The following is a 14962-nucleotide window of genomic DNA, read 5'->3' on the forward strand; positions in this document are numbered from 1 at the left end:
CTGGGGCATACTAATAGATGACAAGACATGGATAATGATCAAGGAAAGATGACAGGTGAAAACCTTGCCTTATATTTCACTAAAAACATTGAGAGCATTCACTGAGAGCTTCTTCTCTTCTCTTCATTTCACATCACTCAGGTGCCTTCTCCTACTATCTCCCCTTCTAATCTTATTTCACCGGAAGAAGGTGCCCTTCTCCTTGCCAAATTGCCCTACATGCACAAGTGATGCCATTCCAGTCTCCAGCAAATTGCCCCTTCCATTAACCCTATCTTGTTATTTATTTTTAGTTTCTATTGGCTGCTTCCCTTCCAGCTACAAACATGCCCATGTCTCTCCCATCCTCAAAAAACCCTCAATTAATCTATCCATCTCTAACAGTGATAATCCTCTACCTCTCATGCTTTTGTGTCTAAACTCCTTGAGAAGACCTTCTACAATAAGTGCTTCCAATTCCTATAATTTCATTCTCTTCTTACCTTTCACATTCTGGTTTTGAGCTTCATCATTCAACTGAAACTGCTCTCTTTGAAGTTACTAATAATATAATTGTCAAGTCCAATGGTCTTTTCTCAATCCTCATCCCTCTTGACCTCTCTGCATCCTCTGACACTGCCAGTCATCAACTTCTCCTTTATACTAGTTTTTTTCTCTAGGTTTTCATGATACTACTCTTCCTGCTTCTCCTCAGTCTCTGACCACTACTCAGTCTCTTTTGCTGGATTTTTATCCAGGTCACACTTGCTGAGTGTGGGTATCCCCCAAAGCTCTGTCCTGGGCTCCCTTTTCTTTTTTGTTTCATTTGGTGATCTCATCAGTTCCCATAGGTTCAACAATCATGCCTAGGCAGATGACACTTAGATCTAATTGACCAACCCTAACTTCTCTTCTGTCATTCAGTCTCACATTTCAAACTGGATGTCCCACAGACATCTTAACTCATCTTTCTCCCTAAATCCTCTCCTCTTCCTAACTTCCCTAATACTACTGATGGCAACGTAGGTGTCATCCCTAACTCCTCACTCTCTAATCCCTCTCTCCCACCCATCCAATCAGTTGTCAAATCCCATTGTTTTAAATTTTTATATCTCTTACACCTTACGTCCCCCAAGTACTCTGGGATCTAGTGACAAGGGCCTCCTTGTTGTTCCCTGAACACTCCATTCCATCTCAAGATTTTGGGCATTTTCAATGGTTGTCTTAGTGCCTGGAATTCTCTCCTCATCTCTGCCTCCAGCCTTCCCTGACTTTGAGTCTCAGCTAAAGTCTCACCTTTTACAAGAAGCCCTTCAGTCACTCTTAATCTTAGTGCCTTCCTTCTGAGATTATCTCTAATTTTTCCTGTATCTGCTTTCTACATAGGTACTTACATGTTGTCTCCCCTATTAGATTTTGAGTTCCTTGAGACCAAGGTCTGGTTTTTTTTGGCTTTCTTTATATCCCCAGCATTTAGCAATAAATGCTTGTTGAATTTATTTGACTTTAGAATGGATGTAATTGATTCTTCCTTCCTTTTCATCTCCTTTCCTCTTAATATAGTCCCCATTCTTTTGTATAGACACTTTTATATTCTCTTTTCTTTTCTTTGATTGCTTTCCTTCTTGCCCTGTCCCTTAACTCGCCATACAGGAAAAAAAGGTTATTTTTGTTTCTATGTCATGGTTTTAAATACTTTGGTGTGTATTTATTGATTAAATTTCTTTTTTCCCTTTTCTTTATTTTGCTTAAGAATGTGTGGGTTGGAATTTTCATATTTCTCTTTAAAAAAGAAAACAAGACCAAAGGAAACTTGGGTAAGTTATTTATCAGTCTTTGGATTAGTTAGTTAATAAGCATTTATTAATCACTGCGCTAAACACTATGCTAAGTGCTGGGGATACAAAGAAAGGCAAAAGCAAGGTCTCTGCCCCCAGGGAGCTCATTAGATCAAGGTTCCTTCAGACTGTAAACTCTATAATAAACATCTATCCTCAAACTGAATGACCAGAGAAGAATAAACTGAGGCCCAGATTGGGGAACTGACTGAATACATAAAGCAGCTGGACTCCTGGGGTAAGTGATCTTTTCACTACATTGATTTGATCCTAAAGCCTCCCAGGAAAAAAAGAGAACTTGAACTGTTTGTTTAGAGAGCCTAGGTTCAATAAGTTCCACTACTGTGTGACCGTTAAGTCAATGTCTTTAGGCTTCAGCTTCATCAAATGCAAAATGAGATTAGATAAGATGATGTTATTCCTAGTTCTAAATCTACGATTGGATAATGGGACACACAAAACATGCTACAAAAAAAGCAAAGAAACTCCACAGCAGAAATGATGGGGACAGACTGAAAACAATAACCCTGCCGGGGTCATTATAAGAAATAAATATTAATGCTTTGTAAAGTTTTACACTGTTCTCAACTGATGCTAACAACAAACCTGTGAAGGAGGTTAAGATTATCATCCTCATTTTACAGATGATGAAAACTGTGACTGTCAAAGGCTAAATGGTCTAACCAAGGTCACACATCTATTCAAGTATCAGATGCAGAACTTGAACTCGGATCTTCGAATCTGGAAGTCCGGCACTCTAGCCCTTACGTCACCCCCACGCCTCCTATCTCGGAAAAGGGGAGGGGGTCGGGGCGGGACATCGCTCACGGCTGAGATACACTGAGGGGTGGCCAAAACCTGAAGTGGAGTAACCCCCTTCGGAAGAGCAGAGGAAGCACTGCTTCGCCTTGGTTCTTGACCGCAACAAGGCACGGAGGTCGTGGTGGGAAAAAAGATCCACCTGTTTCTACAACACCAGGATAACCTGGCCTGGAAAAGCATCACGAACGAGGCAGCGGTGTGCCCCTTGTACCCCTCAACTCGCTCCGCCGGGCCGGAGCTACTTACTGAGCCTTCCCGGAAACCAAGCCAAGCAGCCGGGAAGGGGCGGGGCCGCCTGGAGAAACGCTTTTGTGCCGGAGGTTGCGCATACGAGACAGCGGTCTTTGCGCAGGCCCGTGGTCCTTTCCCTCCGCATCCCGCATTCCTGGTAGCCCGGTGCGGGCTGTCCGAGCTGCGTTCTGCTCAGCCTGTACTGAGCAGCGTAGGGGGAATGCTTGGGGCTGGCGGCCGGGGGGGAGCCCCACTTTCCTCCCTCGTCCGCTTTCCCCGCAGGTAGGCATCATTTCTGATCCGTGAGACTGTTTCTTTACAAATATGTTGGTTCAGTCCATCCTGACGACCCCCTTGCCGCCCTTCACGAGGTAGTGATTTCCCGGGATCTCCTGTTTTGGTGGGTGGGTAATGGAGGTGCCTGCCACGTTTCCATAATGATGACGTCGTGCTGTCACCATTACCGGTCCCTACTGCGCTGACTGTTCAGCCCTTCGGGCCAGGACTTCCCGACAGGAATATCATCTGCCCCTGCCCCTGTCCCTCCTCCCGATTAGGTCTGTGACGTGCCCGAGGCCGGCCTCGAATCGGTCTGCGGCCTAAACCGGGACGTCGGAGGTCACAGCCTAGAGGCCCTGACGCACGCGCTTCCCACCTTCGGTTCTGCTTGGCCTCGGCCCTAGAGGGAGGGAGCAGGCCAAAGGGCGGAGAAATGAGGCTGCAGAGAGACTGCGCCGGGAAGTCTGGGCGTGCTGTGCGCCCGTAGGGCGCGCTTCGGGGCTGAGCGAGGACGGGTGGGCAGAGGGTCCTTGCCCAGGCGAATTGCGTTTAAAGGTGGGGTCGGTGGTGGGGGGGCTGAGTGTGTGTGTGTGTTAATGTGTGATTGAATTCTGGCTATGGTTGCCTCATAATTTAGCATTTGTGGTTTGATCTGTGTCTGTGAGGGTTTTTTTTTGTTTTGTTTTTTAATGCGTATTGCCGTGGGCTTCATTTTTTGAAAGATTTTTATTTTTATCCTTTTAATTAAAAAAGCAGTATGCCCCTTCTGCTGTCCTCTTTAAACAAATTGAAAAATAAAACCGAACCTGAAAAACAAGGCCCTCAGCGTATGGATGCGTAGGCAGACAAAACAAATATTCATATTAGCCATATCCAAAAATGTCTCTCTCTATGTTTAAGTTATCTTTCTCTGTCAGGAGGTGAGTGGTATTGTTCACTTTAATTCTTTTGGGCTCAAGGCTTACCATAACATTGATCAGAATTTTGTAAAGTCTTTCAAAATTTTTCTGTATATTTTGTAAATTACTATTCTAGTTCCGTCCACTTTGCTCCCTTCATAGTCTTTCTCAATGTGGTATAGTGGAAGGAGTGTTGGCTTTGGAGTCAGATTTGGATTGGAAACCCAGCTTTGCGTGTATTTCTGCTGTTGACTTTGAACAAGTTACTTAACCACTGTCAACCTCATTTCCTCATGGTTAGAATTAATTAAGTGGCTGGACAATATTATCAATAAGGTCCCTTTCAGTTCTTGATCCTGTGAACCTTTAAAGTTTAAATTCCTAACAGTTTACAGAGTACTGCAAAAAATCTCCGCTGAACAATCAAAATCTTTTGTTATATTGCCACCTGCCTTTTATCTGTTTTAAGCTTAATTTTGTTTCTTTATTGTTAGAAAAATGCTTTTATTTTGTATAACTTTTTCCACATAGAAAAAATAGATAAGCATTTCTCTTTTTCCATGGTAAAATTATGAGAAATTATGAGAGAGAGAGAGAGTGTGTGTGTGTGTGTGTGTGTGTGTGTGTGTGTGTGTGTGTAGGTTATTATGGATGATGTAAAAAAATTCTTAATAATTGTTAAAACCAGATAGTGATGTCACCCATTTTGGATTGTACTTCACTCCTTATATATACTTATTAATGACACATTCATTATCCATTCTGCAGAAAGAAGCTCTATAAAATGATGGAGGAAAGAACACTTTCTCTAGATTTAGAGGACCTGGGTTCAAATCTTGCTTTGATGCTTACTGCCAGTGTGACTTTGGACAGGAAGTCTTTCTGTGCCTCAGTTCCTCATCTGAAAAATGAAGGGGTTGGACTAGATGGGCTCTGAGGGCACTTCCATTTCTAGAGCTGTGATCCTAGAATTTTAAAGATAGCCCAGAACTAACAGGAACAGACCCTCTTCCTGGGAGCAGTATGGGAATGAACATGTCATAGGAATGAACACATCATTTTTAAGTGACAGACTTTCATTAAGCATCTACACTGCTAGAAATATAGTAATGAAACATTGTGATTATAAACCTCTTATCTTCAAGGAGCTTATAATCTATAGAGCAAAGGAAAAAAGACATTAATTTAATGTACATAATTTAAATACCAGTTTGATGATGGAGAGGCAGCATGATAAAGTGAATAGTGACAGTGGAAGTGAAAAGGAAGAAGTTTGAGAGAGATAATAGAGATATTCTCAGCAGGACTTGGTGATTTGAAATTTGGAAAGTGGAATTTGGAAGTGGAAAAAAAAGGGAGAGGCAGCTTTGACTCAGGTTTTGAAATTAGGATGGTGATGCCATCAGCAGAAACTGAGAATTTAGAAAAAGGGACTTTTTTTGTAGTGGAGAAGTTAGGAGACAAATTCACTTTTGGACATGTTGAATTCTCTTTGGAATGCAGCAGAACTCTACCACGTGATTAGGAAGTGCTGTCACCACTGAGGAGAGAGGAATTGCTCAGAATGCCATCTTGAGTCCACTACAGATTCATCATACATGAGTCTTAACGTGGCAAAGTTTTATTCTTTACCAGTTGTTTTTCTTGAGTTTCCCAGAGTCTTTGTTCCAGACCAGCTCTGGCCTCTTTCTTTGAGCCCCAAATCACACCCATACTTCAGGAGATGACCCTGCTTCATTTATTGAAAACATTGTGAACTCAGGCATCGTTTCTCTTAATCTTTGTCTCAAAACTCAGTCACTGATGAACTACTGATTCTCCTTTGGCAAAACTGTGTGCTCCTGATGCTATCCCCTTTCTAGAAGCTTACCTCATTTGTTATTCCTTTTCCTTGTCTCATTTTTTACCTTGCCCTATCTACTGGTTTCTCTGCTGCCTACAGATAACAACCTTCGGTATATCCATCCTCAAAAAACCTTCACTGCATCCTGTCATCCTGTCCTGCATTTCTCACTTTCACAACACTTAAAAAGACTGGTCTGTGTGTGCTTCCTTATTATACTTCCTTACTATCCACTTCTTGCAAGCGTTAAGCAATTGTAACATTTATTGTATGCCAATAAACATTTATTTACTTTGTCGCCATTAATTTGGTTGTTAGTGTACTTCTCTGTCTCCTTTTCTAGATTCATTTATTTCCTACTGGCTAAATGTGGGACTATGTCCTGAACCATTTACTTAATTCACCCAAATTTCTCTTTTAACTCCAGTCTCATATCAGTTACTGCTGACTGGATATCTACATGTGGATATTTTGTCAGCATCACAGACTCAATATGTTCAAACTGGAATTAATAATTTTTATTCCTAAATCCAGACTTGGAGTCATTCTCTTCAAAATCTCTTTATTTTCATATGTAATTGTATGCCATATCTTGTTAGTTCAGTCTCTACAATCATCAATAGATGGTGTTCATTATCATCTCTTCATTCACCACACTAACCACCCTAGTTCAGGTCCTCATCTCTATAGTATTGTAATAGCCTCCTGATTAGGTCACCTTACTCTTCTCTCCAATCCATCCTACATGTAACTGTCAAGCTTTTTAGGTTCTCTCCATAGCCTTGCTTTCACTTACATTGACAGCATTATTTTACACTATTCCTCTTTATACATTCTTATTTTCTAGCCAAACTGACTAAGATTCTGAACTCAGCATTTCATCTCCCAGCTCTGCCTTTTCACAAGCTCCCCATCTCCATCCATTAGAATCTTTACATTCCTTGAAGATTCAGTTCAGCTATGACTTAATCCATGAAGCCTTCCATGAGTTCCTTTTGCTGCTTTCCCAAGGATCTAGTGTTTTTCCTTTCAGATTACCCTTGGTTATATTTATGTGTGTATCCCCTTGTGGAGTAATAATTCACATTTATAAAGTATTTTAAGGTTGATAAAGCACTTTCCTACTGAGGTAGGTAGTATAGGGTGAACATCTTTTTTAGTTGGGTTAGCAGAGGCTCAGTTAAAGGACTTGCCCATGTAATATAATGTTATAAAGTCAGAAAGTATTGGAGCTGAGATTTCAATACAGATATTCTAACTCTAAACCCTGTGCTTTTTCTACTAGGATCATAGATAGGGAGCTAGAATGGACTTTAGAAGTCTTGTCTTACAGCCTTTTCCACAAAAATAAGCTCCTCTAAGGTTCCTATGAAAAAATCATAGATCATAGATTTGGAGTTAAAAGGAACCTTGCATCTAGGCCAACTCCATCATAGGATCATCAGTCTAGAGCTAGAAGACTCTCATTTTACACATGAAAAAATCAAGGCCCAGACAGGTAAAGTGATTCACCAGAGGTCACATAAATTTCAGAGCCAAAATTCCAAACCAGATCCTCTGATTCCTACTTGAGTGTTATTTTCCACTTAATATACCATAGTGCTTCCAAGATTCTATTTGCTGTTAGTTGCCTCTGTTATTCTCCTGGGAGATCTTGATAGCTCTCTTTTTTTGAGTGTGTTTTTATTATTTATTTATTTATTTTTGGCGAGGCGGTTGGGGTTAAGTGACTTGTCCAGAGTCGCACGGCTAGTAAGTGTTATGTGTCTGAGGCCAAATTTGAATTCAGGTCCTACTGCTGGGCCAGTGCTCTATCTACTGCACCACCTACCTGCCCCACTCACTTTTTGCTCTTTCCTCTTAATTTTGGTTATTTTCTTTTCTCAGTCATTTCCTTATTGTGATACTTGAGGAATGTATTTTTAATACCTGCTTGAAAATAAATACCTTTTTAAACAGCAGTAGTATTTCCAAGATTATTTTAGCATATTTCTGTTAAAAAACCACTTCTTGTATTTCCTAATAACTTTAAAAAAATTTTATTTGTGAAACAAAGATTTATTTTCCTTAGCACAGTGCTTTGCATATGTTAGGTCCTTAATAAATGTTTCTTGAATATTGGGTGAATGGAAGAAGTCATTTTATGAAAGAATTTTGAAGATTCAGTTTTCAAAAACACCATTTTTATTTTGTAGAGAGAAACTTGGACTCTTGAATGTGAGGAAAGTTCTGTTTTCCCCAGCTCACCATGGCTTCAACCTCAAGGTAGGAATTGCCATTTTGTACCGAATATTCTGACAATATGTATTCTCAGTTTAATTAATAGAGAGGTGGTGTGGTGTAATGGATAGATAGCAAGTTGACTTTGGAGTCGGAAGGAATTTTGTGTACAAGTTCAGTTTCTGACATGTACTGGTTGTGTGACCATAGACAAGTCAGTTACTTAATCTCTTAATTCCCTGGGCAACTTTCTAAGACGCTGATGAAATCACAGGGCCAGAACAAAAAATTTATTACTGAGAATAAAAGTCAGCATCTTAAAGTGCTGCTGGTGCAACTAAGCCATGTCCAGGAATCAGAGAAATGGGAAGAAGGGAAGATAAAAATAAAGGAAATGGGAAAGAGTAAAGAAAGATGAAAAACAATAGGAAAAGAGAAAGTATATATTGTAGGTAATAGTTGAGTGCCACCAATGGGTAGCTTACCCACTTTGTATCTAAAAAGATGATGTTTACTTTTTGGGGGGATGTTATTGGAAAAACTGCCTAGTGTTTTCAAGGACTTGTGTAAGTCATGCTTGTTTTCCTAATAACAGGATTTGGAAATTAGTGTTTCAGGGTTGGTATGTGAGTTTTGTGGAGCTGAAATGGCCAATGTGGTATAGTGGAACAGGCATTGAATTGTGAATTAATAGACTTGTGTCCTAGGCCTGATTCTGCCATTCATTAGTTGTATGACCTTGGGCAAGTTATTTAACCCACTCAGGCATTAGTTTTCTCATCTGCAAAAAGAAAGGAGTGAACTGAATGGTCACTAAGGTTCCTTCTTACTCTAAAATTTGGCAAAGTCTGCAGTTATTCATCATTTCCTTCTGCTTTCCTGTTCCTGTGTGCCTGAGTAAAAATTTGGAAGTATTTTTTTTCTTCCTATCTAGTATTACCTTTAAAAATAATAGGGAACTAAAGATGATCTAATCCAAAATATTCTCCCTCTCAGTAATGTCTGTGTTCTGTACTTTTAGAGAAGATGCATCTGGAAAATTGCTTAGCCCTAAGATAAGATCTGCTAAGCTTCTTGAAGTTTTAAATTCTCTGGAAGATGAGTCCACCAAAGAGAAAGAAATTATATTCATCTCACCACCCGATAATGCCACAGGAGACTTCACTGATGAGGACTCAGGAGATGAAGATGGACAAAAAGGAGGGAACTTGCCTGGAAGTGTGCTACATGCTGCTGTAGTATCTGAAGGCTCTGATACTGGAGAGGACAATGAGGAACTTGAACTACAACCAGCAAGAAAGAGACAAAAGAAAATTGCCGAACCAAGGAGGGTTTGGACTAAAAGAGATATCAGACCTGACTTTGTAAGTTGGTCTGCATCAGATCCTCATATTGAGTACCTTAAGAGCCAGGAATTGAGCCCAGTTGGACTCTTCGAATTGTTTTTTGATGAAGGAACAATTAATTTCATTGTCAATGAAACCAATCGTTATGCTTGGCAGAAAAATGTCAACCTGGGTCTTACAGCCCAGGAATTAAAGTGCGTTTTGGGTATACTGATTTTGAGTGGTTATATTTCTTATCCAAGAAGGAGAATGTTTTGGGAAACATCTCCTGATTCACATCATCACCTTGTTGCTGATGCAATTAGAAGGGACAGGTTTGAATTAATATTTTCTTACCTACACTTTGCTGATAACAGTGAACTTGATGAGAGTGATAGATTTGCAAAGGTAAGGCCTCTCATAATTTTGATGAATCAGAATTTCCAAAAGCATGCTCCCCTAGAGGAATACTATAGCTTTGGTGAATCTATGTGTGAATATTTTGGACATCGTGGATCTAAGCAGTTGCACAAGGGAAAACCCATTCGATTTGGTTATAAGATTTGGTGCGGAACAACTAGCAGAGGGTACTTAGTCTGGTTTGAGCCCTCTCAGGGAACATTATTCACGAAGCCAGAAAAGGATATAGATTTAGGAGGAAGTATGGTGATAAGATTTGTAGATGCACTTCAAGAACGAGGCTCTCTGCCATACCATATTTTTTTTGACAAAGTTTTTACAAGTGTCAAATTGATGTCCATTTTGAGAGAAAGGGGGGTGAAGGCAACAGGAACTGTCCATGAATACATGACTGAGAGGTGTCCACTCAAAGATCCCAAAGACTTTAAAAAAATGAAAAAAGGTTCATTTGATTACAAAGTGGATGAAAGCGAGGAAATCATTGTGTGCCGTTGGCATGATAGCAATGTTATTGATGTATGTTCCAATGCAGTCGGAATAGAACCTGTAAAACTAACAAATCGTTATTCAAGTGCATCCAAAACTAGGACTCAGGTGTATCAGCCATCATTGGTGAGGTTGTACAATGAGAAGATGGGAGGTGTTGCCAGAATGGATCAAAATATCTCCAAATATAAGGTGAAAATTAGAGGAATGAAATGGTACTCTAGCTTTATAGGTTACATTATTGATGTGGCTCTAAACAATGCATGGCAGCTTCACAGAATCTGTAGTGAAGAGACCCAGGTAGACCTCTTGGCTTTCAGAAGATATGTTGCTTGTGTTTATTTAGAAAGCAATGCTGACACATCATCCCAAGGAAGAAGGAGCAGACGTTTAGAAACAGAGAGCAGATTTGACATGATTGGTCATTGGATCATTCACCAAGAGAAGCGAACTCGATGTGCACTTTGCCATTCTCAAACAAATACCAGATGTGAAAAATGCCAGAAAGGTGTTCATGCAAAATGCTTCAGAGAATATCATATAAAATAACCACTTGAGGATATGCTTTGAAAAGGAAAAAAATGGTTTGCAGTCCAATAGAGTGTAACATTTTAAAGTTTACTTATTATATATCCAAAGGTTTATTCAATTAATATGTAATAATATTCAATTATGTATAGTAGTTAGAGCAGCATTTCTGTTCTTGTGTATTGAAAACTGTTTTTGGACTTGACTTTTTAATAGTTTGTTTTTGCGTTATTTGTTCCCTTCCCCTTCATTTCATCATTCACTTTTTTTCCCAAATAAAATCCCATTTTTGGTCTCTTAGTGTCTTGTACCTAAATATAGTAAAAAAAAAGTGTTGACGTTTAATTTTTTGAAATGTTTGGTTATATGCTGTTGAACCATTGTTATTTCTGTGCCCTTCCATCCCCTTTGTTTATTTTTTTTAAGTAGAGTTGGGTGCCGGTGAGGTGAGTATATAGTCAGTAACCAGAAATCAATGATCAATCAAGAAGCATTAGAAACTAGAATATGCTATGCACTATTTTAGGCACTGAGGATAAAATTTTTTAAAAATGATATAATCCTTACCCTTAAGGAGCTTATATTCTGATGAGGGAAGACAACATAAAAGGAAGGAAACAAGCATTTACTAAGCATCAGTTTTGTGCCAGGTGCTGTGCTAAGCACTTTATAAATATCTCCTCACAACAGCCCTCTGAAGCAGATGCTCTTATGATCCCCATTTTACAGTTGAGGAAACTGAGGCAGACATAAGGATCACAGCTAATGTCTGACATCAGATTGGAACTTGGATCCTCCTAACTTCAGGCCCAGCGCTCTGCCACCCAGTTGTATATAGTTGTTCCAGAATGATTACATACATGCGCATATATATATACATATATATGATAAATATAATAACAGTAATTAAATGCCAGATAGTTTGGGAGAGAGGGTACTAACAATTGGGTAGGAGGGTGGGTCAGTGAGCAAGAAAGTCTTCGTATATAGAAGTTGAGGCTTGAGGTATCTTTCAAAGGAATAGGAATTTATAAGGTAGAGATAAGGGGAGAGTGCATTCCAATTATGGGAAATGTCCAGAGTGTGAGGAACAGAGAGGAGGCTGAGTTTATTGGACTTAGAAGCAAAGGGGTGTGTGTGTGTGTGTGTGTGTGTGTGTGTTTGTGTGTGTACACATACATATATACATAAAGATAAATTGGGACCAGATTGTGAAAGGCCTTAAATATCAAAGAGGCATTTATATTAGATCCTAAAGAAAATAAGGGAACCAATAGAGTTCATTGATTAAGGTAGTGATGTGGTCAGATTTGAACTTAAGGAAAATCATTGACAGATGTGTATAAGTGGGGATATTGTTGAGACCAAAACAATTAGAAGGCCATTGCAATCCTCTGGGCTTGATGGGAACCTAGGTGGTGGCTATGGCGGGGGGGGGGGGGGGGGGGGGGGGGGGATTAGATAATAGAAATGTGGAGTTAGGAGCAACAAGAGTGATGAGTAGAGGATAATATGGTGGTTAAGAACATGGAAGACTGAGAGAATGGTGATTCCTTTGACAGAAATAAGATTTGGAAGAACAGTGGGTTTTGGGGGAAAGATAATGAGTTCTCTTTTGGACATGTTGAATTTGAGATGTATCCAAGAAAACCAGCTTGAACTGTTCAACACATAAATTTGTGATGCAAGACTGAAGCTCAAGGTGGAGGCAATCTGAATATACAGATGATTTATGATATGAGATGATAATCCCATGGAAACTGATGAGGTTAGAAATAGAACCTAAGACAGAACTTTGAAAAATATATACATACATGCATAATATGTCAGCAAAGGAGAGGTTATACAGGAGAGAGGAGTGTCACAGAAAAGGAAAATGAAGAGAAAGTAATGGCACAAAAATGGGAGAAAATATGCAAGAGACATAGGTAATCAGTACTGTCACATGTAGCAGATAGATTGAGGAGGATGAGAACTGAGAAAACTCCATGGATTTGTCAATTAAGAGATCATTGGTAACTTTAAAGAAAGCATTTTCAATTGAGTGAGAGGCCAGATTGCAAAGGCTTGAGGAGTGAGTGAGGATGAAGGACAGTGAGTATAAACAGTTTATACTATAAAAAAGGATAAACTTTTATTTTTTATAATAAATTTTATTATTATTGAGTATTTATACTCAAAAAAGTATAAAATTTTTTGAGAAGTTTGGCCAAGAAAGAGATGAGAGATATGGGATTATAACTTGAGAAGAAAGTAGGTATAGTCAGCATTTCTCAAAGTGTGGTCTGCTGGTTGTCTTTGAGGTACTTTCAGAGGGTCTTCTAGATCAAAACTGTTTTCACAATTATAGTAAAATGTTATTTGCTTATTAAAATATTCCCTTTCCAGGGCAGCTAGGTGGTGCAGTGGATAGAGCACTGGCCCTGTAGTCAAGAGGACCTGAGTTCAAATCCGGATTCAGACACACAACACTCGCTGGTTGTGTGACTCTGGGCAAGTCACTTAACCCCAAGTGCCTCACCAAAAAAAAAAAAATACTCGCTTTTCTACTCGTGTGATATCTGTGCAAGACTGGATTTTCTTTGTGTACTTCAACCAAAACAACATATTGTAACAGCCTGAATGCAGAGACAAATATGAGAATCAGGTTTCCTATTATTAAGCTAGACATAAAAGAGATGTGCAAAAATATGCAGAACAAGACTACTCACTATTTTTTTGTTGAGAAATAGTTATTTTTCATAAAAAATGTTATTTATATTAAACTTGTAAAGAATTTACTGTTATTTTGAATAAGTATTTTTAAAATTTATCAATTTAAATTTCCAATATAGTACATACTGGTAGATATAACCTATATAAACCACAGGTCTTTGGGATTTTCAGTGATTTTTAAGTGTGTAAAGGGGTCCAGAAACCAAAAAGCTTGGTAATCACTAGTCTAGTGAAGATTTTTTAAGGATAGACAAAACTTCGGTATATTTAAAGGTAGAGGCAGGGAAGGGGAGCAGGAGTGAGAGCAAAGGAGTTGTGAGTTGATGTTGCAATCTGTTGGAGAAGACAACCAGGTGGAATAAAGGTTACATGTAAAGGGGTTGGCCTTGGTAAGGAAAAGGGTCACCTTCTTAGAGCCTTAACAGAGTGAGATATGAAGGAAAGAGAAGAAAGAGCTCACCTCACAAGGCCTCAGTTTTCTCAATAAAGTAAGAACTGATAAGATTGTGATAAGCAGAGATGTTGGAAGCTTGAAAGAAATGGTTTTCTTTCTTTTTTTTTCTTTTATTAAGGCATTTGGGGTTAAGTGACCTGCCCAGGGTCACACAGCTAGTAAGAAATGAAGGTTTTGAATAGCTTTATTGGGAAGTGAGAGAATCGGGGAGGAATTAAAAAAAAACCTGAAAATATAATATATCTAGTCATCAGAGTTGTGTGACGTCATCCAGTTGCAGCATGTTAGTAGAAGCGAAGGAGACAGATGATGGAATGGGAGAAGAGGACAATGTAGAATTGAACTGATTATCTATAGTAGCGAGATTAGAAAGAGAAGAATGTGAATTTTCAGAACAGGGTTATGACCTGAGAAAATACTGAGGGGTGGAGGAATTGGTGCTCAAAATGAAAACAAAGAATATGTTTAAGAGGAGTAAGGCATAGAGAGAGATGGAATGATAGCTTATGATCAAAAGAATATCAGTTTGTATTTTTATTAATAAAGTGGAATATTGTGAATAATGGTGAGAGCTAGGTTGTGACCATCCTATATGTGGCTGAGGTGGAGTGGTGTGGAATGAATAGGTGATGACATTTAAGGAACTAGAAATTGAAAGTTTGAGGGAGCATAAATATTAGAAGTTGAATTGCTCTAGGAGCAAGGAGTTAAGGAGGAGAAGAAGACAAGTGAGCCAGGTGCTCAAAAAGACCTCTTATGTGTACACTAATTTAGGTGTATAGATTTAGCTTTTGCCTTAGATCTTATGGTGTAAAATGAAGGCAGTGTGATTCAGGCATTAGATCAACAGATTACAACATTAATATATTCTGTATGGTTTTGGAATAGGACATGGCTTTGGATAGAAATAGACCAGATTCTCA

The 14962-nt window shown here is 39.1% G+C and overlaps 1 protein-coding gene across 2 annotated transcripts; it reads left to right on the top strand.

Moving 5' to 3' along the window:
• The first annotated feature begins 2644 nt into the window (after positions 1-2644).
• PGBD2 (piggyBac transposable element derived 2) lies at positions 2645-11170 on the top strand. Of its 2 annotated transcripts, none has more exons than XM_020966731.2 (3): positions 2645-3152; positions 8087-8156; positions 9133-11170. In XM_020966731.2, exons 2-3 carry the CDS (start codon positions 8140-8142, stop codon positions 10889-10891), a joined length of 1776 nt encoding a protein of 591 aa, XP_020822390.1. In that variant the 5' UTR covers positions 2645-3152; positions 8087-8139; the 3' UTR covers positions 10892-11170. The 2 variants fall into 2 exon arrangements, with proteins under 2 accessions (XP_020822390.1, XP_020822391.1); XM_020966732.2 differs by lacking the exon at positions 2645-3152 and adding an exon at positions 3166-3704.
• The last annotated feature ends 3792 nt before the right edge of the window (positions 11171-14962 follow it).

The sequence above is a fragment of the Phascolarctos cinereus genome, unplaced genomic scaffold, assembly GCF_003287225.1.
Source record: "Phascolarctos cinereus isolate Bilbo 61053 unplaced genomic scaffold, phaCin_HiC Scaffold_5;HRSCAF=322, whole genome shotgun sequence".
In the NCBI taxonomy this organism is placed as follows: domain Eukaryota; kingdom Metazoa; phylum Chordata; class Mammalia; order Diprotodontia; family Phascolarctidae; genus Phascolarctos; species Phascolarctos cinereus.